We start from the raw sequence: 25,320 nt of genomic DNA, 5'->3' as shown, positions 1-25,320 counted from the left end.
TCAACTGTGACCTTGAACAAGTCACGCAAGTCCTTGGGTCTCTGCTCATTCTTTAAAAAGTAAGGAATGCTTCATAATACTTTTTGATACCTCATAAAAATTCTTTTTTTTCCAAGTAGCATGTGGGACATGTAAGATAAAATCCAATCCAGGTCTTTTGGCCAAAGTGTACTTCTGATCTAAAATGATCACTAACTACTCTTTTATTTTCTTGGTGGCTGGCCAGTACTAAAACTACTCTCTCTTGAATGAGCTAACTAGATAGATAGCATTCCCAGTGTTGATACCTTAAGAGGATGAAGGAAAAGAGAAGATAAATGTTTCCCAGGCCTCGCAGAACTGCCGAGTATAAATAACTGAACATGCTGACAGAGTTTACGGTTGACCTTGAGTTTATTCCAAATGTTCCTAGATGTAAAATACGCTCACTAGAGTAAACTGACCTTGCCAGCCATTTGCTTGGTCATACCACTTCTTTAATAAAACTGATTAAAGTAGAAAGATCCTGGAAATACCAGTAGGAAAGCAATCAAAGGATTTGTGTATATCTATCCATATAACCCTGACAAGTAAAATTCCATCATCATAGACAGGAATAAATTGTGGCTGCTTGCCTGAGTAGCTAGGGGAATGAGAATATTAAGAATAGGATGTTCCAGTAGGATTTTTGATAACCACCAGCCAAGTCATCTCTGTACCATTTTTCCTGACACTACCAAACATACTCAACATTTCATTAAGCTTCTCAAAATGACATTTTATGATGAAGCTCAGACCTTATAGTCTTATTAAAAGACCTTGCTAAAAGTCACAACTAGTTATGTTGAAATGATAATTATCAACAACAAAGGGCTTTTTAATAAAAATACATTACACAACAACTGAAAAATAAGGCTAGATGAGGGTCTTAACCCAGCCTCCAAGGATAGGAGTCAGAATCTCTAAATCTAAAATTGTATACAAAATGAATACGCATGTGCCTGTCTGGGGAGAGACTCTCATGTCATCCAAAAGATTTTCAGTGAGGTCCATGACCAAAAAAAAAAAAGGTTAAATAGCCTTCAATTAAATGATCCCTCCAGATTCTTAAAGCCAGAGACCCCACACAAATTTGGTGACATTCTAGATAAGAAGGCAAATAACTGACATGTTTGTTAAGGAAATAGAACTTTGCTTCCTTCTAATTCATCACATTTACTCTTAATCCAAATTCAATATGTCAGTCTCATTTTTTTTTTGTCTTTTTGTGACCGGTAAGGGGATCGCAACCCTTGGCTTGGTGTCGTCCGCACTGCGCTCAGCCAGTGAGCGCACCGGCCATTCCTATATAGGATCCGAACCCGCGGCGGGAGCGCCGCTGAGCTCCCAAGCGCTGCACTCTCCCAAGTGTGCCACGGGCCGGCCCCAGTCTCATTTTAAAATGAAGTTTTTTTAAAACTTCATAGATTCAATTAAATAATTAAAAATTCAGTTCAAAGGCTGGCAGGTAAGCTCAATTGGTTACATTGTGGTGCTAGAACACCAAGGTAAGAAAGGGTTCAGATCCCTGCACCAGCCAGCCACCAAAAAAAAAAAAAAAAAAAAAAAAAAAAAGCCACAAAACTCACTAATGAGAAAACTATAATTTACCACCAACTACTCACAAGAAATTATAGTTCTGCTGACTGGCAAGTAATTTGCAAAGGTAGATCAGTTTAGCTACATAAAATAAATATCTGCCTGCACACACAAGCACTAATCAGGGCGTGAAATTAAACTTTTTATTTGAAAAGAGTTAGCTCCTTCGAGGCTGTGATTTAGTCCGGCAAGCAAATATTAAGGTCATCCTCTTCACCGTAATGTTTATAGTATTTCTTTCTTTCTTTTTTTTTTCTTTTTTCGTGGCCGGCACTCAGCCAGTGAGTGAACCGGCCAGTCCTATACAGGATCCGAACCCGCGTTGGGAGCGTCGCTGCGCTCCCAGCGCCGCACTCCCCCGAGTGCGCCACGGGCTCGGCCCATTTTTATAGTATTTCTAACAGAGGAAGCAAGAGAGGAGAGCTGAATGGCTAACTCCTGCAAAAGTAAAGATATCTCTATGTCATAACAAATTTGTCACTTGCTTTATTGATTGCACGGACTTAACATAAACCAGTTGCTGAAGTGTATGCAGATATCATTTAAGTACTGAAAGCCCAAACTGACCACTATGGATACCTACTTTTGTCAAAACTAAGATGTAAGTGTTTCATTGAACAAAGTAAAGGAAATTCAACAAATATAAATGCTACAAGTTTTAAAATAGCCTATAACCATTTTCATTACAACACAGCCAATTTTGGATTAGCTAAGTTAAAAAAATTCTATTCAGAAGGGCTGGTTGGTTAGCTCAGTTGGTTAGAACAGGGTGTTATAACACAAAGGTCAAGGGTTCGGATCCCCATACCAACCAGCTGCCCAGAAAAATCCTATTCAGAAGACACGATGGTTCTCAGAGTGTAATCTCAGAACCAGGAGCATCACCTGGAAATGAGTTAGAAATACAAATTGTCAGGCTCCACCCCAGGCCTAAAGAATAGAACACTCTGGAAGAGGTCCAACAAGCCGCCCAGGAAAGTTTGATGTACTTTTTATTAAAACAAGCCCTTAAAAACTTAACCCAATTCATCAAGCATCTTTAGTAGTGTTTTCCACTAAAGATAAAAATTATAAAGCATATAACCTGCAAATTATAACATAAAAAATAATTTTTATAACACCAAGGTCATGGATTTGGATGCGCATTACAGGCCAGTCACCAAAAACAAAAAAGTAAAGTTTAATTCGTCTAAGTTCAAAAACAAAAGAAAAGAAAGATGATAAAGTCCACTATTTCCTTCCCAAAACAGAAAACAGCCATCATTTCAAAGTCAAGGAGAAAGAAAAAAATTACTTAGAACTACCTAAAAATAAACGGGCTGATTTTACAACTATCATAGAAAAATCATCAATGGATGGTAAAAGTAACAGGTGAAACAATGTTTGGAAACAAACAATTCACACAGTCACCAAGTTCACTCCACTGAACGCTTATTAATTACAAACATACCTTTACAATGGAGAAATCGGGTGAATACAACCTTAATGATTAAACTTAATATCACCAATAATGGAACAAATTGACATCATGTGCCTTCTTATGTAATGCACTAAGAAACCACAGTATGTATTATATTCCTGCCAAAATTTTTTAACCCGAATCTAATCATGGAGAAACAGAATACTCCAAATCAGGGACATTCTATAAAACTATCCCAGACTTCAAAAACGTCAATTTTGGCTGGCCACTTAGCTCAGTTGGTTAGAGCTCAGTGTTGTAATACCAAGGTCAAAGGTTCAGATCCCCATACCAGCCAGGTGCCCCCCCTCAAAAAAAGGTCAATTTCATGAATTAAAAGTGAGGGAACTATTGTAAATTAAAGGACACTAAAGAGATATTACACATGACGTGATTAAGTCCTGGATTTAAAAAAAAAAAAAAAGCTGTAAAAGACATTTTTGGGACAATGGAGGATTCTGAATATGAACTGTATATTAAATTTAAAAATGTTAAATTCTAAGTGGGATCTTGTGTTGTGGTTTTGAAAGAAAATGCTCTTGTTCTTAGGAAATATATGCAGAAGTAGAAGTGAAATATGTAATTCTCAAATGATTTCGAAATAAAAATATAGTCATATATATAAAGAAAAATCAAATTTGGCAAAATGTTAACAATTGTCCAATCCAGGTGAGGTATACATGAGTTATCATGTGCTTTTCTCACAATTTTTCTGTAGACTTGAAAAAAGTCTCATACCACCCACACCCTTCTCTCCAAAAACATATTTCTCCAAAATAAGTTTAAAATAGTAAAAAAAAAAAAAAAAAAAAAAAAAAAAAACCCAAATACAAAACAGCTACCCCAAGGTATATATTAATTCTAAAGTTGCCATATAACTTGTTTATGGTCCATTCTGATATTAAAATGGTTTTATGTGTACTCTTACTGGATTCTCAAAACCTAGTAAAGTAGATAGAGCAGTCATTGGTATCCTCATTTTAGAGAGGAGGAAACTGAAGAAATAGGGTTAGTACAGCATAGCGGTTAAGAGCAATCACTCAAGCTAGAATGTCTAAGCTGAATTACCAGCTGTGCCAGTCACAAACTGCATGATCTTGACGAAGTAACTTAACCTTTCTGTGCCTCAGGTTCCACACTTGCAAATCAGGATAATAATAATACGTATGTAATAAGGTGAGAGAATCAAATAAGATAATTTGTGTAAAGCACCTAGATTCCTGCATGGTACATACTGAGCTATAAGTGTTTGCTTCCATTATTAATGTGGGTTTTTTGGAGTTTTTTGGGGGGGAGGTGGGTGGGGCAGGGAAGCTGCTGGCTAGTGCCAGGATCCAAACCCTTGACCTTCGTGTTATAACACCATGTTCTAGCCAACTGAGCTAACCAGCAAGCCTGGTATTGTTATTTTATTATTATTACTACCATCACCCAAGGTCAGGGAGAGAAGTAAACAGTTAAGACAGGACTTGAAACCAGGTCTTCTGGCTCCAACTCCTGTGTAATTTCCACTATGCCAATAATGTTTTCATCGCTATAGATATACAAGGAAATAGAAAAAAAACAGTAACAAATGTCATTGCAAAAAGGATGTGTATGTATATATGACAGTACAGGAATAACAGAAGGAAGTTCACTAACTAAAAGAGGCTCTTATACCTAATTCATCTTTAAGAGAAACATAACCTTCGATGCTTACAGTCCTTTATAATTTCCAAAATATATTTACCATTTATAATTTCACTTAGTTCTCGCAACAACTCTTTGAAGTACAAAGATCGGTATTATTATCTTTGCTTTCCAGATGAGGAACATGAGTCTCATAGAGGTTAACTAACTTGCCAAACATCTTATGACTTCTAGAAAGTAGAACCAGAGAACCAGGTCTTGTTTTCACTACAGCACAATGTAAAATTTACATTCCAATCTAAACTGATTACAACGTATTTAAAAGAAAACATGCAAACAGACAGGTAGAACTCCAGTATTGTCAGTTATAAACAAGAGAAGTTATCACTAGCCCATTCAGCAAAACAGATGTCACTCTGCAGAGCTTTGATATTTTTCTTAAATACCTTTGAAAACAAGGATCAAAAAATATGAACTCTTATAAAAAGGGCTTTATTGTATTTTTATAGCTTATTACATACCTTGTAACAATCATTTTGTTAAATGTGAATGTCAGTTTTATTTTCGGTCCCTTTTTTCCTGGCTATTTACAAGCTTTGTAAGAATCGTTCCTTAATTAAGTCTAAACATAGTTTTATATAAATGGATTCCTGGAAATAAAACGTTCAGACTTAAGAAATGATTGTTACAGAGACTGTAACAAGCCGTAAAAAAACAAATGCCACTTTAAACAAAGATTTCTCATTTTAATTAAAAAGATAATCATCAGAACATTCCTACACTTAACAGAACCATTTAAAGAATCCTCTCTGGAAAAAAATATGTACCATCTTATGCAGGCTTCTATAGTATAACTTATAATATATTTAAATCAAAATCTCAGTTGTTCCTATAGTATGAATTCTTATACATTGTACCTACATTGTAAAGGTACATTGAAGGAGAACAGGTCCAAATGAAATAAATCTCATTTCTAATTCTAACATGAATGCTTTCAAAAGATTATGAATATTTTTCCACTAGATAATGGTAAAACACATTTAAGAATACTTAAGAAATACTTTTTAAGGCCGGCCCGTGGCTCACTCGGTAGAGTGCGGTGCTGATAACACCAAGGCCACGGGTTTGGATCCTATATAGGGATGGCTGGTTTGCTCACTGGATGAGCGTGGTGCTGACAACACCAAGCCAAGGGTTGAGATCCCCTTACTGGTCATCTTTTTTAAAAAAAAAAAAAAAAAAGAAATACTTTTTAACATGACCACATATGAACAAGGATTAGTTTGTTGATATGGTTGGTATGTGTAAGGTAAAGGGACCATATTCAGAAGACTGCCATATCATCAAAGGTGACACATACCTGCATAAAAGAGTTTCTACTCTCAAACTCTGATAAAAGTTTAAGCAACCCATTCTGATCTTCAAAACGCCAGGCCTGGATATGGTTGGAGGGTGTGAAAAGCATTAAAGGCAGGATTTGATGAGTCAGGATTCTTTTCAATTAATTCATTTGACTAACTTTTAAATTGTCTGTTTTTAACTCAAATCATGTAAGATCTGTAAAGTCAGGCAACATTCCAAGAGAGAATCAAGTAGATACTATAAGCTATAATCATAATTAACTGCAATTTGAAAAGCAGATACATCAGTGTTTTTCTACTCTAGTCACCTTTTCTAAATTACACTGAACACTAGTCTACAGCCATACCACCCTGAGCGTGCCTGATCTTGTCTAAATTACACTGAACACTAAACCTGAATAACTACTTGACAGTCTATTTCCGCAGCAATATATTATTGGAAGCTGCTTCAAAGTGGACTATATTTTTCCATGGAAACAAGTTACAATGGGGAAGCTTTTTCATAACTGAGAACTTGGTAGCAAAGAAAGTACTGACATGATTAAAACCATCAAAACAAAGATTCAATAATTGTAAAACTCTACAATCATTAAAAAGAAAGAAATTATGTTCCTGCTTCATAAAATGGGAGTAACGTACCAATGATCAGCAAGTATGCATTTGAAATGTAAAAAACATAATTCTTCCATATTTACTCATTAAACAAATTTAACCTCAAGCAAATAACCAACTAAAATAAACACTAAACATTTAATTAGCAATCATTTAGTTTGCTTCTTACAATACTGACTGCTGCTTGGAATGATTTACAAAGAAAGAAGAGAGAGAAGGGGCCAAATAAATATATTACTCAAGGGAAAGCCTTCCTTGCCTCTATTTATTTCCCTGAATAAGCAAGTTATTCAAAATCATGCCACTGATATAGTTCCTGGTAACACAGATCAGTGGTATGATTTTGAATAAAAGATCAGTAAATATTGATCATGATCTTTAACATGACCATGAGTTTCTCACTTATTTTTGTTTTCTTTAAAAAAAATTACAGGATGATAAGATATTTTTCTTTTTCATTTGCCTATCTCCTCAGTTTATGAAAAGCCACAAGTCTTACCAAATGCTGTACATAAGACCAGGAAAAAAATGCTCTGAAGTCACTCTCTCCTCCTGTCACAGGGCTTACTTGAAACTTTGTAGATGGGTTTCACAGTGCCACACATTTCATTGAAAAGCCATAAACATAGCATAAACTCCTCTTAAAAATATACAGTCTTTCATAGAATGTTAAATTTAAGGCATATCAAATACCTTCTTCTGATGACCATGCATTATCTTTTGTGTTTGATCCTCAGTGGATAAAGGCATCAAGAACTGAGGTACACATTAGGGAAATGTAAATTAAACCCATAATAAGATTCTACTATACACCCATTAGAACAGCTAAAATAAAGAATACTGACAATCCCAAGAGTTAGCAAGGAAGTAGATCAACTAGAACTCTCATTCATTGCTTGTGGGAAAGCAAACTGGTTCTGTCACTCAGGAAAATAGTTTGGCAATTTGTTATAAGGTTAAACATACATTTACCATATGACCTAGCAATTCTCCTCCTGGTATTTACCCTAGAGAAATGAACATTTATGTTCACACAAAACCTATAAACAAGTGTTTATAGCAGTTTTATTTATAATAAACCTATAAACAAGTGTTTATAGCAGTTTTATTTATAATCACCAAAAACCAAAACAAATATTCCTTAGGAAATGAATAAACAAATGTGGTACAATCTACACAATCGAATACTACTCAGCAATAAAAATGAATGAACTATAGATCCATGCAACAACATGGATGAATCCATCTCAAAGGCATTATGCTCAGTGGAAGAAGTCAGTAGCCAAAGGTCACATATTGTATGACTGACTTTATATGCCATTCTCAAAAAGATAAAAGTGAGGGAGAACAGATCAATGACTGCTAGGGGTTAGAGGTGGGGGGATAGTTCAAGAGTGTTTTTTAGGAGTGATGAAATTGTTCTTTATCCTGATTGTGGTGATAGTTGCATGAATCTATACATGCATCAAAATTCCTAGAACTGTACACTAAAAAAAGTCAATTTTACTGTATGTTAATTTAAAAAAAGAACTGAGACCAAAAACTTGCACATGGCAGGCACTGAATACACATATATTTAAAGAGTAAAACACAATAGGGGTGGAATGTCTACTCAATAAACTTTGGGAACCTGAAAGGATTATTTTGTTAGAATTTTGTTGTAAATACCACCATGTAACCCTTATGGCCTAGAAAGCATCTTCAAATCTACCTCATTTAATTGTATCAGATTATGTCTTCTTCCATTTTAAAGATGCTGTGGTTGATCGTGATTATGATCCAAAGGATCAGCTACAGATCTTTAAAATAAAGATGTATTTGACAGACCTGGAGCAGTTGCTGTCTGCTGCTAAGCTTCCACTACAAATGCAAGACAAAAGTCCTCATGCTTTCTGTCTGATTGTGGCAGTCAAGATTGAATAGAGGAATACAGGGGGAAAAGAAGAAACAAAACAAAGTAAATAAGTAAATAAAATAGACAACGATGTAATCCAATACGCAGCCCATTCACTGTACTAGGAAGGGACAGTAATTGTATTGTGATGTGACTTTAATGTACCTAGAGTGGCTACATTTTGGGATACTGCTATTGTTCTTCCACCAGATATACCTCTTGTATCATATCTTGCTTATTTTCCTATCCTATAGTTCACCAATTTCTCCAGCTGCAAATACTTAGTCCCCAGAAGTAAATTCTTTTCAGAAATGAACTCATTACCAAGTAGTTGGAATTCAAAGAGTCCAAGCCTCTGCCATGAGATTTGTCTCATTCTGCCTTCACTCTTGGTTTCAGTTAATTCAGCTCCTTCCTGCCATGTTCTCCATGTAAAATCCTCACCTTTACTCTGGTTCTAGCCACACCATTTCCCTCACTTCACCTGTGTTGGGACACTGGCCAGCACACGTGGACTAGACATTTTGCCAAAGCATGATCTCAGAAATATCAACATCAGGAACTTCTGAGGTGCTTGTTAAACATGCAGATTTTTGAGGCCTACCAAGTGGAGGGTAAAGGAGCTAAGAATCTGCACTACATTTTAACAAACTCTGCAAGTAATTCCTATGCAGAATAAAGTGTAGGACTACTGCAATGAGCACTAATGAGTACAGGCTGAATGAACAAATGAATTGAATGAATCAATTATTTAGTTCCTTCCTGGGTTTCCTGGTTCCACTTTTGAGCTCAACCTTGAGATGGGGCCTTGCCTCCAGTATCTAGTACTCACTGATGCTTTCTGCCTGTGGATCTCCCTAGAATATCTGCCCCATACTCCTGTCACTTTTCTCCCCCTGAAAGTATACCCTGCCCTTGCTAAATGAGTCCACAAACCTGGTTGGGTTGACAACAGATACCATATTCCATCTGTCTGGCTCAATTTCCTCTTCTCAACTCCTAATCACCCCCAAGCACCTGGCCTACCTCAGTTGGCATGTAAAGCCTCTATAGCTTTGTGCCTCATTATCTGGCTAATCTGAATAAAACAGTGTACTCAATAGACAGTGGTTATGAAATTACTCAAAAATCAAATGTAATGTTTAGATAAATCCTGTAATGCAATGTTTAGAGAAATCAAAAAATTTCTCTCACCTAGAAATTTCAGTGCAGCTGGTCCAGAGAACTTCAGTTTGGCCTATTCTCTCTGTGGATAAATCTTTCTTTTCTAACCTATTATGGATACTTTAAAATAAACAGAAAAGTACAGAGTAGTATATAATAAATACCCATCTAACCATCACCCAGCTTCCCATTTTCCAAATCTCAAATTCTATATCATTTTGTCTGTCTTTATCTATGTGAAAATATATATATATATATATATATTTTTTTAAAGATGACCAGTAAGGGGATCCTAACCTTTGACTTTGGTGTTGTCAGCACTACACTCTCCCAACTGAGCTAACCGGCCATCCCTATATAGGGATCCAAACCCGTGGCCTTGGTGTTATCAGCACCACACTCTCCCAAGTGAGCCACAGGCCAGCCCTCTATGTGAATATATCTTAAAGTCTCCTTATGATAGTTAGGTACTATCCCAACATCTTTACCCACCAAATACACATTTTGCCATACCTACCTACTGCTATGGCAACCCTCCCTTTAACTAATTGTCTTAAACATGACTAACGCCAGCCATATATACATACATATATATATATTTGGGGGGGGGGCTGGCTGCTATAGGGATTGAACCCCAGACCTTGATGTTATGAACACCGATCTAACCAAATGAGCTAAACAGCCAAACTGCCAGCCATATTTTACTCTTCTCTTTTCTCTTTTTCTTCATTTGTCCTATTAAACTCCTGGCAAAGTATTCATTCTATCACCAGAATATCCCTTGAATATCTTTCCTCCTTTTCCATACATACTGCCCTAGCTCAAGCCCACAGGGCCTCTTTCCTAGACTATTAGATAGCCTTTAAGTGGCCTCCCTGTCTCTGTCTGTTCCCTCCTCCCCAGTCTAATTCACTCTAAATCAAACCACTAAAGAGTTCTTTAATCTTCTTTGTTTTTATTGCTCCCAGTGGGAATCAGATTCAAATGTAAAAAACAGACCTTTCAGAAAAAAGTACACATGTGTGTTTATACCTTGTGTGGGGGCCATGGACCTAACATTAAAAACCTTTGTACTATCAGCAATTAAAATTTTAAAACAGCATCTAAAAACATCAAATACCTAGGAATAACCTAACAAAAGATGTACAAAAACCTTTACACAGAGAATTAAAGACCTATATAAATGGAAGGAGATACCATATATTCTAAATACAAATCTAATCAAACTGGATTCTGTCCAAACTCACCAGCCCCTCCATCTATCTTTTCCTTATCTGCTATGCACCTTATGTTCAAGTTATATTTGTCCACTCACCTATAACTCATCCTGTGCCTACCCATCTCCTGATCTGTCCTTAACCAGAGCTACTCCTGCTTCTTGGAACTGCCCACCTCAGACACAAGTCTGTCAAAAACCTATGTATTCTTCAAGATCCAACACAAAGCTTTCTTTCCAAAGCTTCCACAAATCTCTTTAGTTAAAACTCATTTTCCCTCCCTTAACTTCTATAGCACTTTGTGCCTCTATTTTAGGACTCACCAAAGTGTGGCTTAAGAAATATTTATAAATGCCTATCTCATTAGATGATGAAGTTCTAGAGAAGGAATTTTATTCAACTTTTTATCTTTGCCCACCCAAGTTTCTCTCCTTTCCTGGAAACAACAACAACAAAAAACTCCAACAACAAAAAACAACTTTGTATCTTTACCTCTTTCTGCCCCCACAATCCCCTCCTCCCACATGTAACACAATGCTTTGCACAGTTTATGCTCACATGTTCTGTTTTATAAAATTACATTACATGCCAACTATGATGGCTTCACTCTCAGTTTGTTAACCTACTGATTTTTCTTTCTAGACTTTATTTATTTATTTATTTATTTATTTATTTTTTGTCTTTTTCGTGACCGGCACTCAGTCAGTGAGTGCACCGGCCATTCCTATATAGGATCCGAACCCGTGGCGGGAGCGTCGCTGCACTCCCAGTGCCACACTCTCCCTAGTGCGCCACGGGCTCGGCCCTCTTTCTAGACTTTATTGCCAAGCACTATTTAACAGGAACATGCAGTGCTTCAGCACAATTTAGGACCATATAGTCCTAAATTTCCTATGAAAATCTAGGATACATATGGGAATTTTATGGTGTAAATTAGCAATTAACACCTTACTTTTAAATGGCAACTTACAATTTAAAAGAAACTGAATGGGAAAAAAAGAGAGACCACGTTTAGTAGGTAAGACTATAACTTAAGCAAACTAGAGCTCAGAGTAAGGTGTCTGTTCAAGCCAATACACTTGCTACACTGTAGTCCATGATCAAGTGCAGGTCTTCATTTCAGTTATTTGTTTTATAAACATATACATTCAGTATACTAAATTTTAGTTATTCGGATTACATATGATACATATTCACTGCAGAAAATCTGAAAAGCGTTAAAGAATTAAATAAAGAATAAGCAGCTGGCCAGTTAGCTTAGTTCGTTAGAGTGCAGTGTTATAAATACCAAGGTCAAGGGTTTGAATCCCCGTACCAGCCAGTCACCAAAAAAAAAAAGAATTAAAGAAAAAATAAAAATCACTTAAGTAATGCTTTTTGTGTTTACTAGTATATTTTCAGAATGGCATTAAATATTTTTAAATATTACCCATAATACAACAATTAACAAATAACCACATTAACAGTTTAGTATAGTACTTCCTGAGTGCAAGACTTATGCAACTGTGCTACAAAAACATTTATCCACGTGCTATATGAATGTCTGTCTCCATGACTTTTCAGTGAAAGCCTGAAAATTCCCCAGACATCTAAAAATATCAGCAACAGATATTTGCAACCTTAAGTTAGGTACAAAAAAGAGATTGAAAAGCTCTAAACCTGCTACCAAGGGAATTGTTAGGGCATTGTATATGACCTTGATACAAATTCCGTTACAGTTCAAGCTCTGTTACAAATGCCACTGGAATGACATCAACCTTATCCTTCCCAACAACAGAAGAACAGCATTGTGATATTGCCAAACTTTTCAGGGCATTACTGTGGAATAAAGTCAAGATTCTAATTATTTTTTTCTTTATTTTTTTTTTCTACATAACATGATACAAAGACATCTGCTATATTAAGTTGTGTTTCTGGAAGTATTCAACAAACAGGTATTGTTCAGTAATTAAAATGAGAAAGTGCTCGTTAGGATAGTGCCAACAATGGAAGCAGAAAGACAGCACAATAGTTGTCATAATAAGCATCTTACCATTCTTTTTTTTTTTTTTTTTTTCCCTGAAAGATGACCGGTAAGGGGATCTTAAACCTTGACTTGGTGTTGTCGGCACCATGCTCTCCCAAGTGAGCTAACCAGCCATTCCTATATGGGATCCGAACCCGTGGCCTTGGTGTTATCAGCACCACACTCTCCCGAGTGAGCCAGAGGCCGGCTGGCCAACCATTCTTCTATAAACTAACTGTATTATATTACTGTAGCACATTATTGTTACTGTAGTAGATTATTGTGCAAGATACTCCCTCCCCCGCTTGACTTTGGACTTGAACATCTGACTTGCTTTGGTCAATGGAATATTAGCAGATGTGACACAACCAATGATTGAAAGGCACTTGAAAAACTGGGCTTGCTCTCCTGTGCCTTTGCTGTGACTATGAGAAGAGCTTTGCCTAGGATGTCACTGCCTCTTCAGTCTGAGTCCCAAAAAAACACGTAGAACAGCCATGAGTGAGTAACCAAATCCCGAGTCACCCAATTAAGCCCAGATCATCCAATACCCAGTAATAAACCCACAAATTCATGATAAATATCTACTGTTGCATGCCACCAATAATCTGTGGTTCTTTATTAAACAGCAATAGCTAACTGATATTATGATATTGTGACAACTGTAGTCTTGCTGCATTTTATTAGTAATTCAAATGATCAGAAAATTTATATGTAAATCTGGACAGTAACTCTTCTACTCCAGCCACCACCTGTCTATGCCATCATATCCCATTGTTTCCCTGCTCTTCAAAGATTTAGTATACTGTAAAGTGAGGCTTTCAAATCAGACTGCTTGAATTTGATATCAGGTTCCTTGCTAGTACGTTGACTTTGAGCAAGTTAACCTCTCTGAAATCAGTTCCCCTATATGAAAAACGGAGGTAATAATAGTACTGAATCCATCACACAAGATTATTGAGAGGATTAAATGAGATAATATATGTAAAGAACTTAGAACAGGGCATTTAGAACAGCACATAGTAGGGCCGGCCCATGGCTCACTTGGGAGAGTGTGGTGCTGATAACACCAAGGCCGTGGGTTCAGATCCCTTTATAGAGATGGCCAGTTAGCTCATTGGGAGAACGTGGTGCTGACAACATCAAGTCAAGGGTTAACATCCCCTTACTGGTCATCTTAAAAAAAAAAAAAAAAAAGAACAGCGCATAGTAAACACTAAATAAATAATAGCTGTTACCTACTCATGGCTGACTATATTAACAAAAAACAAAAGGCCTCTCCCACTTCCATTGTGTTATCCTGTTATTGACACAGCATCAGGTTAGGTTGCAAGCCTAGGAATAGGAAGGCAAGTACATTCTGAAAGAAGAGCCACATTGCAGGAAGGAGTAAGACTTCAGAAGGAAATTTCAAATCAAAAGGTTCATTTTAGGCAGGCAGGAATTCTCTCCTACCTCTAGGGCCTTTGCTCTCTTGCTTCCCAGCTCCCATCCTAGCCACATGAGAAGGTAATCCAGGAACTAAGATGGTAGTGCCTCAGAGTACAATCACATTCTTAGTCCAACATTCATCTCAGTATCTTTTCCACTTTTGTTATCTCTGAGTCTTCTGTAAAATGTTCTGGTTCTGTCTCAATAGGGCTTTGGGAAACTAAAGGGAATATGTCTCAGTCTGTTCCAATTATCCAGAGATTCCCCAAGTACGAGGCGAATATTATGGAATGATAGTTGAAACTGTTCAGATACAGTAGACCCTTCCCAAAGAGACTTGTCCCCACTCCATTGCCAATTTTAGGATGCTAAGATTGAATTATTAAGGAAAGAGGAAGTTTTCTTTTTACTGACTAAATTGCTAACCTTTGGAAAATATCTTCTATTTCCTCCTCAACAGATTCTCACTATACACATTTTTTTTTTTTTTTCCAAAAGATGACTGGTAAGGAGATCTTAACCCTTGACTTGGTGTTGTCAGCACCACACTCTTCTCCCAAGTGAGCCACAGACCAGCCTGACTATACACATTTAGAAAGTTCTTCTGTGCTATATTAAAATATTGCTAGAAAGTAGATAGGATTTAAAAATACTTTAATATCACAAAGATTTTTCTTTCTTCATTCTCATTCTTTTATTGTTTTATTTGTAAAACCATTTACCATAAGATAATTTTATCTAGGGCTGGCCAGTTAGCTCAGTTGGTTAGAGTGCAGCCTTGTAACACCAAGGTCAAGAGTTCAGATCCCCATACCAGCCAGCTGGTAAAAAAAAAAAAAATAACAGTTTTATCTATATATGATCTAGATCTTACATTAATGTCCTCTTTCTCTTTAGCAAGGGGAAAAAATTCTTATTTGCTTCCTTTCTTTCAGGATTTAAACAACATACAAATAATACAGAATAACAAGTGCTCTCTTTTAAAAATTCATTTTCTAGTTTCGCAATAAAAAATTTCTGACAACCATTCAAAGTAGAATTTTTACTCCACATTTAATTCACTTTCAATAATTGACATGTGCATCTATTATAAACATAACTCGAAAAATTAGCACGAATTATCACTAACTTGTAATGTCAAAACTCAATGCATATATGAGTACCCAGAAAAGAAACTGTATGGAAGTTCATTTAAATTGGGAATTGGTAAAGGATACATAGAAACTCTGACAACTTAAACTAAGAACTAGTTTCTAATGTCCATCCAACCAGTTGATAATCTTACAGATTTAAAGAAAAGTCCATTACAGTGAAAAATCTAAAAATTTATTTTATAATGTAATTTACGCCAGCTGCCAAAAAAAAAAAAAAAGAAAAAGGAATTTATTTCTAGATACTATGTTTTTCAAGTAAATTAGAAAAGTTACTGAATCATATTAATTCACCCAGTATTATGTCTACAGTGACATCATTAAGACAAGTCATGCAGATCATGTTAGTTCCTTGAGAAGTTAACCTTAAAAGAGAGATGCCTCCCCAGAATTCCTAGTGTTATTACCCACAAACCTGGCTGATTCCATTTGCATTTTTAACCTGAATATCCAACAGAACAGGATCTATGGTAGCCAGTCTCAAAAGATGCCCCCCCCAACAATTCCCCCCTCCCTGTTTACACATGCCAATCTTAATTACATCAATAGGTAGAGATTATTTCCCTTCCTTCGTGACTTTGAGTTGGCCTTGACTGGCTTTGACCAACAGTGACATTCTAGGACTTCCAAATCTTGGATTTAAGAGGATTGGCAGTTTCTAATTCCTGTCTCCTAGAATGCTCCCAGAACCCAGCCACCATGCTTTAAGAAAATCCAAGGGCTGGCCCGTGGCTCACTCGGGAGAGTGCAGTGCTGATAACACCAAGGCCATGGGTTCGGATCATATATAGGGATGGCCGGTTGGCTCACTTGGGAGAGCGTGGTGCTGACAGCACCAAGTCAAGGGTTAAGATCCCCTTACCAGTCATCTTTAAGAAAGAAAAAAAAAAAAAAAGAAAGAAAGAAAATCCAAGCAGCCAGGGGGACAGAGGCCCATATAGAGAAGAACTGAAGGCCTTTAGCCCTAGTTAAATTCTCAGTCAGTGGTCAGCCATGTGAACGTGACCATTTTGAACATTCCCACCATGACGGCACCCCAGAACACAACTAGTAGTGCAGAAGAACCATCAGATTTGAGAGATATAATAAATTGTTTTTTGCGGGAGGGTTTTTTTTTTTTTTAAAGATGACCGGTAAGGGGATCTTAACCCTTGGCTTGGTGTTGTCAGCACCACTCTCAGCCAGTGAGCGAACCGGCCATCCCTATATGGGATCCGAACCCACGGTCTTTGGTGTTATCAGCACCGCACTCTCCCGAGTGAGCCACAGGCCAGCCCATAAATTGGTTTTTTTAAGCACTAAGTTTTGGGGTCATTTGTTACATAGCAATATTTACCTTTTATAATGTTTTACTTAGCAGCTCTATAAAAAACTTTCATATGTACTAAAATCATCTCATCCAAGTTCCCCATACTGGCCAGCCGCAAAATCAATACATACATACATACATACATAAACAAACTTCAAATTCTTCCTCAGCTTGTCTTTCCATTCCCTGTATATTAAATATGTTTATATATGTGTGTATATATATATTTACATAAATAGAACTGGGCCTATATTCCCTCAAGACATTTTCATTTCTCTTCTCAGGTCCTCTCCCAGTTGCTGTTTATCTTTCCTGAGGTTTATACTTTTGTTGACCAAGGAAGTATTATATTAGGAAAGGTCCTTGAGGACCTGCTAAAGTTGAATGAGAGACATTAGCACATAGATTATTTAATTTAAACTACTACTTTCCTATCATTTATTTGTTTTTAGAAGTTAAACATTCTGCTTAAACTATTTTTCACAAGTATCCAAAGGTAAGCTCTAGGTCTAGACCATGTATGAATTATGGACACCTCTGAATTAGTAGTCTTGTTAAGATTTTATTGTAAAGTGCCTAAACAAAGTACTATATTAACGTGGTAATGAAGAAATTCAAGAGAGTATCCATTTCATGTAGGAGTTTTAAACAAATTTTACTGTTTTTTTAAAATATGGAAATCAGAGCATCTATACAAAAGTTATCATTAGCAATTCACAATTGAGGGAAAGTGTAAAACCAGAACAAAGGCAAATACTAAATAAAAATCTCAATTTGATTAAAAGGATAGCCCTTCCATGTGCCCTGTGCATTAATTACTTGATGCAGGCTCAAATAAAATATTTTCCTACCTCAAAATTAATTCTGAATAAACAGACATGTTATAGCAGGGTAAATGGGACCAAAGAGAAGTTGTGACTTACTCAGATTCATAATAATACTGTTACTGAGCTGAAAGAGAATAACGAATCTCTAACTCTCCATTCTCTGTTTCTCTTATTAAGGTGTCATTCTTGGTGACCCTCTTCCAGTTGGCCTTTCTCAAACAGCAGCCACAAAAGCAGGTAAGGTTAAAGATGAAAGTAACTAAAATTAAAGAAAAAATTGGCTTCTCCCCGTGGAAACTGACTCAACATTTAATAATGTGTGGTGCCTCAAAAGCTGAAAACAACTACATGGTCATCTCCAGGTCCAGTTTAACTTAATCAGGGGGTCATTATCACTGGTACAAAGCAGAGATCAAGTAGTTGAGAATGTTCCTAGGCTGAGGTCTAATGGGGAATAAAAAGGATGATCTCATAATGTCTCTTTTATGATCTATAAATCACATTATTCCATAACTCTGACACAAATGTTAGTATTAGGATTGAGTCAACACTCTTAAGCAAAACAAAACAATAAGCAGCTGCCACTTTTCTGATTTAAATGTAAAAGCTGGCTGTACAGATAAAGCAACTTTCATTTACTTCTAAAGTCCAAAAAAATTTCAAAGTTTGTTCTCAATATTTTAGAATTTCAGCATTGGGCAGAAATTCAAGTACCTTCTTCAGGCTCAGTAGAATTTTGTTAATCATACACTTAAACTTTACTTAGGTGTTTCTGAAAGCACTAAAACAAAATACATAAAGTTTTAGTAAATTTGACCAGTCCCTGAAAAAGTACTCTTGGGGTAGTTTAACATCTCAATTCATGCTGGCCAGTTAGCTCAGTTGGTTAGACCCCAGTGTTGGTAACACCAAGGTCAAGGGTTCAGATCCCGATACAAGCCAGCTGCCAAAAACAAAACAAAAATAAATTTAAGAAGATCATAAAAAGCCTAAATTCAATTAGATTAGTATCCATGTTTATTTAGATTGTTACAGTGTTTTAGGCAAAGACACAAAATAATTACTTAACAAAGGAATAGGATTTGCATTAGTAGGTCACAATTACTTCTGAAAAAGCAAGACTCAACTTCAAATAATATCAATGACCCTAAAGCAATCCCTTAAGCTAAAAGTCTATGCACTCCATCATTTCTTTAGTTGTAACCACAAAGTCTGGTTTTACATCTAGGGTATACAAGAAGCATCAGTTTAAAAGCATCAAATATCAGATTATATTTGTTTAAACTAACCCTTGGAGCCTATTTCTTTAACTTTATATCACACTTTTCTTTTGCTGTGCTTATACCTGGCAAATTTGTATAAGCACAGCAAAAGAAAAGTGTGATATGAAGTTAAAGAAACAGTTTCCAAGGGTTAGTTTAAACACACTCACAAAATCCAATCTACGCTCACTCTGTGCTTCAACCTAAAACTGATGATAATCACCAATCCTGACTTATCTCACATTCCCCACTACCTACATCCACCCTTTTCATCTCCTGAATTTCTCCACTAATCTCATCACTTGTTATGGGTCTTTGCTACTCTAATCTCCATGGCCTTTCCTTTCCTGCAAAGTCCTTTCCCAGCACCTGGCTGGCTCCCACACATTACTACCTCCACAATTTAGCTCTAAGTTTTGTTATGGTTTAACTTATCAGATATTAATTTTGTCCCCAATCTCTTGTACTCACGTTTCCCTGATCAGCCTTTTTTCATTAACCTCATCCTCACTACAATATTTACCCTCTCCTTTCAAACTAGAACATGTATCTCTTTTCCTGACATTTGTAATTCTGGCTCACAGTAAACACCCTCTTCCTCTCCCAGGGACTGTTACCATAGCCCTAGGTCCCCGTTCCCAGTCCTTATCTTCCTAAGTAAGGCCTCTTCTCTGACAGTTTGTCAACGTTAGTTTGGCTAAACTGAGATTCCACCCTCAAGGCAAAGACTATCTTCCCTCCTTATTCTACAAAACTACAAGCCTCCCACCACCTTTGACTTTCCCTCCTCCACCCTTAAATCCATCTGCATCAGCCCTGCCCGTTTCACCCTGCACCCAGTGTCTGTATTCCCACTATCCCGCGCTCCCCTTCCTTATTCCTGAATGCACCTCTTCTCTCGGGCCTTACCAGTAACCCTGACAGCGGGAAGGCCCTGCCAGCAGCCTCACGGCGTCTCTCCACCCGGCTTCCTCCGCTCTTCAGTAACTGTCCCCACGCCCCTTTCCCACCAGGGCCCGCGCGCCGCCCGGAGCCCCCTCCTCGATTAAGCTCCCGCTGTCACTTGGCCTCTCATCCACAAGATGGCGGAGCTGCTGCCCCCAACCCCTGGGTCTGCTCCGCAACCCCCAGCCTCTTTCCTGTAACTCCCGTCCAGTCCCTCCAGCCCTCCCCGCCGCCAGCCTGGGCCCAGGATCCCGCTGCCCCCTCCCGTGGTAGGCGGGCAGCTCAGGCCCAAGCTCAGCTGCGACGCCGCCAACGCCAATGCCTCTGCCGTCCCCCGGCCTGCAACGTCTCCTCACCATAAACTTAAGTGCTTTCTCCTGCAGCACCGCCTCGGCCGGGTCCATAATCACCGGGGCCACTGCGTCTGCTTTCCGCCAGGGCCGCCCCTTTGGTGCCAGGCCGCAGCTAACGCAGCGCCCGGATCCCGCCTCCTCTTCCTTTCCCCCGCCCTCTCTTACCTCTCAAGCATCGGCAGGAGAGTCAAGGAAGACCAGCTGCTCTGTGCGCATGCGTAAGCCCGCTGGCTCACGGGATTTGTAGTTCTGAAGCTTCCTGCGGCAAAAAGTGAGGCTACGCCGCGAACCGTAACTCCCGCAATTCGCTGAAACAGCGTCGAGGCTACCGGCAAGCCAAATCCAGGCAACTCTCTATGAAGCAGAGGAAATGGGCTGATGGGAATTGTAGTTTACAGCCTCTACGGATGAGAAACGGGAGGGGCACGGGTGTCTCCGTGGTTACCGAGCGACGCCAGTAGCGGCTTGCCTGGCTTTTGATATCAAGATGGCGACCAGTGCCTCACCTGTAGCCCAAATACTAGGAAAACTTGCGAGGACTGAGGAGTCACAGGGCCTCCATAACTGTGGTGTTAGCGAATGGACGTCCCCAAATTTCATATATCTGGAATCTTCAGGAGGATTGCGACCCAGAGGCTCTGGGCCAACGGGCACCTGGAAGCAGCTCACAGACCAATGCAAAATTTCAAGGTCCTCAGGCTATATCACCCCACACTTCTATCGAGGAAACTTTCCTCCGCCACAGCCAGTTCGGGCGGGATAAAAACTGACTCAGGATATTATCGATGTTTAGAGCTCAGAAAGCGTAGCCTGTTACTGCTAACCCTGGGATATAAGCCCTGCCCTAAGGGTCAAACAGGTAGTTACAAAAGCCCTTCAACTGCTCAATTAATGGCCATCTAGCAAGTAAAGCATATGAGTATTTTCTTTGACTTTGAAAGGGGCAATACGAGTTTATTTTAAAGATTAGTCTAAGGGCCGGCCCGTGGCTCACTTGGAAGAGTGTGGTGCTGACACCACCAAGTCAAGGGTTAAGATCCCCTGACCGGTCATCTTAAAAAAAAAAAAAAAAAAAAAAAATTAGTCTACCTTGTGAGAAACAAACTCTTTTTTTTTTTTTCTCAAAAGATGACCGGTAAGGGGATCTTAACCCTTGACTTGGTGTTGTCAGCACCACGCTCACCCAGTGAGCTAACCAGCCATCCCTATATGGGATCCGAACCCGTGGTCTTTGTTATCAGCACCACACTCTCCCGAGTGAGCCACGGGCCAGCCCCGAGAAACAAACTCTTAAGGTTGGGCTAAAAACAAGTTTTTGATAGGCTTGTACAAAATATCTGAATTTATAAAATAAGTGAATTAGGAAAATGCCTTTTGTAGGAAAAATCTCCATTGTAAACTATTTTATTTCTTAGTTCGTTCAATAAATGGTAAGCACATAACCTATGCAGACATCATCTCAAGAAATGGGAGGGCTGGCTAGTTAGCTCAGTTGGTTAGAGCCGCAGCTTTATAACACTTCAGTCACAGGTTCAGATTCACATACCAGAAAACAAGACAAAACAAAGAAATGGGGATTCGTTGTTGAACGTGACAGACCCAGTCCTTTTCCTTGTGGAGCTTACATTTCTGGCATGCTGATACTTAGTCCCAGTCACCCCTAAGTCCACAGGACTCAGCACAATACCTAATACATAATAGACTTTCAGTTAATAAAAATCTTTGCTCTTAAATTAAAAAAAAAAAAGTTCCAAACAAGTGCAAAATGGAGAAGACTTAAATCTCATTCGTACAAAACCTACCTGGAAGTTTTTACAGGACTAATGTGGCAATGTGACATGGTTACCAAAAAAACTAAAGGAGTCCTAGGAAGCTTGAAGAGAAGTAGTGTCTGGGACAAAGAGGCTTGTGGTCTTACTCTGTTTTGAACCATGCAGAGCACACCTGGAATACTTCGTTCAGTTATGGGCAGCATGTTCTGTTAACATCAAAGAGTACTCAGGAATAACATGACAACTGACTTCAAGTATTTGAAAAACTGTTTGAAGGCATAAGTATGTGGCTCTATCAAGGCAAACTATGACCAATAGGTGGAATAATAATACTGATGATAATTAACAACAACAGCTATCACTTTATTAGCTCTGTGTGCCAGGCACTGTACTAGCCATTTTACATTCATAATCTCTAATATTCATAATAACTCTGTGAAGTGTATCCCTTATTTACAGATGAAGAGAATGAGGCTGATAGAATATAAACAACTTGCTTAAGTCACAGCAAATTACATAGTCAAGATCCTAACCCAGGTCTGCTTGACACCAAGGCCTGCTTGACTCTGAGTGCTGTTTTCATAGAAGTCAGATTAAGAAGAGACTTTCTAGTAAACAGAGCTGTACTGACAAAGGAATGGACTGCCCCTTTCCTGAAAACATATACAGGCAGGATGACTGTCTTTCAGTGATATTGCCTAGGGGGTTTCAGTTTGGGGGGGAGGTTAAGATCTTAAAAGATCTTAAAAGATTCTATACTGTTGAGAAGTCAGTAGTTTCACTTTGTTATCTATAGAGGAGTATGAAAATATTGCCTGATAAGACTGGCAGTGACAGCCCTCTCTTTGTCCAGTCATACAGAGGTGAGGATTAGTAAAACACAGGGAGTTTTTGTTTAATCAATGCATATTGATTAAAACTGAGTTGGTCTGGGATTTTTTTTTTTTTTTTTTTTTGACCGGTAAGGGGATCACAGCCCTCGGAATGGTGTGGTCCGCACCACGCTCAGCCAGTGAGCGCACCGGCCATCCCTATATAGGGTCCGAACCCACGGCCTTGGCGCTCCCAGTGCCGCACTCTCCCCAGTGAGCCATGGGGCTGGCCCTAAAACTGAGTTGGAAAAAAAAAAAAAAAACCAAAAATGGACCTGTCCATGGCTCACTTGGGAGAGTGTGGTACTGATAACACCGAGGCCAGGGGTTCAGATCCCTATATAGGGATGGCCGGTTAGCTCACTTGGGAGAGTGTGGTGCTGACAACACCAAGTCAAGGGTTAAGATCTCCTTACCGGTCATCTTTAAAAAAAAAAAAAAAAAAATGAGTTGGAAGGGGCTGGCCACAGAAAGGCTAAATTCTCTTTGTTTGAAAATTGACCACTCATGGTCAGGCAAACTGAGAAATCTAAATATAAATTGCCTTGATTTTCAAGTCCCTCATGTCCAGTATGGTTTAGGAAAGTTCACTGGACTGGGAGTTAAGAAGCCTGGTTCTAGCTCATTCTTTCAGCAGTTAATTGGTTGATTTTAGGCAATTAACCAAACCTTTTTGGCCCTCTCTCTTGTCATCTGGAAAACAAAGGTCTCTGGCAACTCTAAAATGAGTGCACCTATGAGCCTGTACATGACACAGGTAGTCAAGGAGAACAGAGTCATTAGAACCTTTAAAGCTCCACTTTAGTGGAGAATAGACTTCCAATATGAGAAATCACAGCTACCACCAGACTTAATTTCTTCCCCAACCTCCTGTTTAAGATCTTAGAGTACTCTTTGACTCTTTCTTGTCTATTAGTGTCTGTGTTTAGCCAGTAATCCATCAAATGTCTCTTCTAGCCCCCACTTCCGATGCTAGCCTGTTCTAGATTATCACCACCTATTTTTGTTTGGGTCACCATATTCATGTCCGGTTCAGTTCTTAGACTCCAGACTCTCTCCTTCCACTCCATTTGATAATCTCTTTTAAACTTTACTTTCATCACATTTCTTCCCTGCTCAATCCTTTTATGGCTCTTTTATCTCCTCTAACTATGTTTAAATTCCTTTGTCTGGCTTTCAAGACCTTCATAATCTTATCCAGTCCTATCACTTCAGCCTTACTTCCCATTTTGCTTTAATATGCCCCTCTGCAATTAAAGGGCATATTAATTGCCCTTTAGGGCCGGCCCGTGGCTCACTCGGTAGAGTGCGGTGCTGATAACACCAAGGCCACGGGTTCGGGTCCTATATAGGGATGGCCGGTTTGCTCACTGGCTGAGCGTGGTGCTGACAACACCAAGCCAAGGGTTGAGATCCCCTTACCGGTCATCTTTAAAAAAAAAAAAAAAAAAAAAAAAATTAATTGCCCTTTAATTAGACCGTTCTTCTCCTACCCACATCTTAGTCATTTTGCAGCTCTGGAAGTCTTCCCTTTTCCCCTTTTTCTCACTCATCTTTCAAGGTTCAATTTAAATCTTACTTTAAAAAATATTTACCTAGTTATTTATTCCCTTTTATTGCCACAACCCAATCTTTTCCCCCTCCCTCCATAGGCAGTGTTTATCTTTTTGTTTGTATGGTTCTTGCAAAATAGATATTGTTTTGTGTGCTATATTTTTAATTCACAAATGCAATTTTTTTATATATGTCATTATGTTTCATACTTTTTGCACGAATACCTATATTTTGTTTGTTTGTTTGTTTTTCCTTTTTTTCTTTAAATGTGAGGCTAGGACTGTCCTGGCAAGGCTCCCTACTTAAACTCCTCTGCCACTCTATGCCTGGCCCCTCTACTCTAGTCTTGGCCAAGGGGAGGTGAAGTAGTACCTATGGTTTTAAGATCCATTTATGTTGCTTCATGTATGTCTAATTTCTTGCTTCTAACTGCTGCATAGTAGTCCGATGGTGTATGTCCCCCATGTTTTACCTTTCCACTCTCCCAACAAAGCCTCCAGCTCCCAATAACCTCAAATAATGCCACAGTGATTAACCTCCTACGTGCCCCCTGAGTGAGAATATCTTTGGGAGTATGTAGTTGAGATCATACTCGCTGGTTCATAGGCTATTAAGGACACTTGATTGGACTGTGTAGTGCCGAATTGCAGTACAGAAAGACCACAAAGATCTATACTTCCACCACACTACTCCACTACACTTGGCATCATTCATCTTTCTACTTTTTTTAGCCAGTCTGTAAATTTTATCTTCTTTAGGCAACCCCCAACCCACAATGCTTCTTTAAACTCACTAATCTGATTTTCTAACCCCCATCCCCATAATATGTGCTTGGTGTTTAACATATAGCAGGTTGGAGCCAGAAATACTCCACCTATGCCTGTGC

The 25,320-nt window shown here is 38.5% G+C and overlaps 1 protein-coding gene and 1 non-coding gene across 4 annotated transcripts in view; one reads left to right on the top strand and one right to left on the bottom strand.

Annotated features, from left to right (window-relative positions):
* Nucleotides 1–20,387, bottom strand: part of BTRC (beta-transducin repeat containing E3 ubiquitin protein ligase) — a 166,191-nt gene extending 145,804 nt beyond the window's left edge. For all 3 annotated transcript variants that reach the window (XM_063102018.1, XM_063102019.1, XM_063102020.1), the window contains exon 1: nt 20,240–20,387. In XM_063102018.1, the coding sequence (XP_062958088.1) occupies nt 20,240–20,287 (48 nt within the window). In that variant the 5' untranslated portion in view covers nt 20,288–20,387. The remainder of the gene's footprint in view (nt 1–20,239) is intronic.
* LOC134382867 (small nucleolar RNA SNORA31) lies at nt 8,492–8,613 on the top strand. The gene has a single exon (XR_010024129.1). It is a non-coding gene; the product is annotated as a small nucleolar RNA SNORA31 (small nucleolar RNA).
* Nucleotides 20,388–25,320: the final 4,933 nt, after the last annotated feature.

The sequence above is a fragment of the Cynocephalus volans genome, chromosome 7 (genome assembly GCF_027409185.1).
Source record: "Cynocephalus volans isolate mCynVol1 chromosome 7, mCynVol1.pri, whole genome shotgun sequence".
NCBI classification, from domain to species: Eukaryota; Metazoa; Chordata; class Mammalia; order Dermoptera; family Cynocephalidae; genus Cynocephalus; species Cynocephalus volans.
This window is presented reverse-complemented; position numbering and strand designations above follow the sequence as displayed.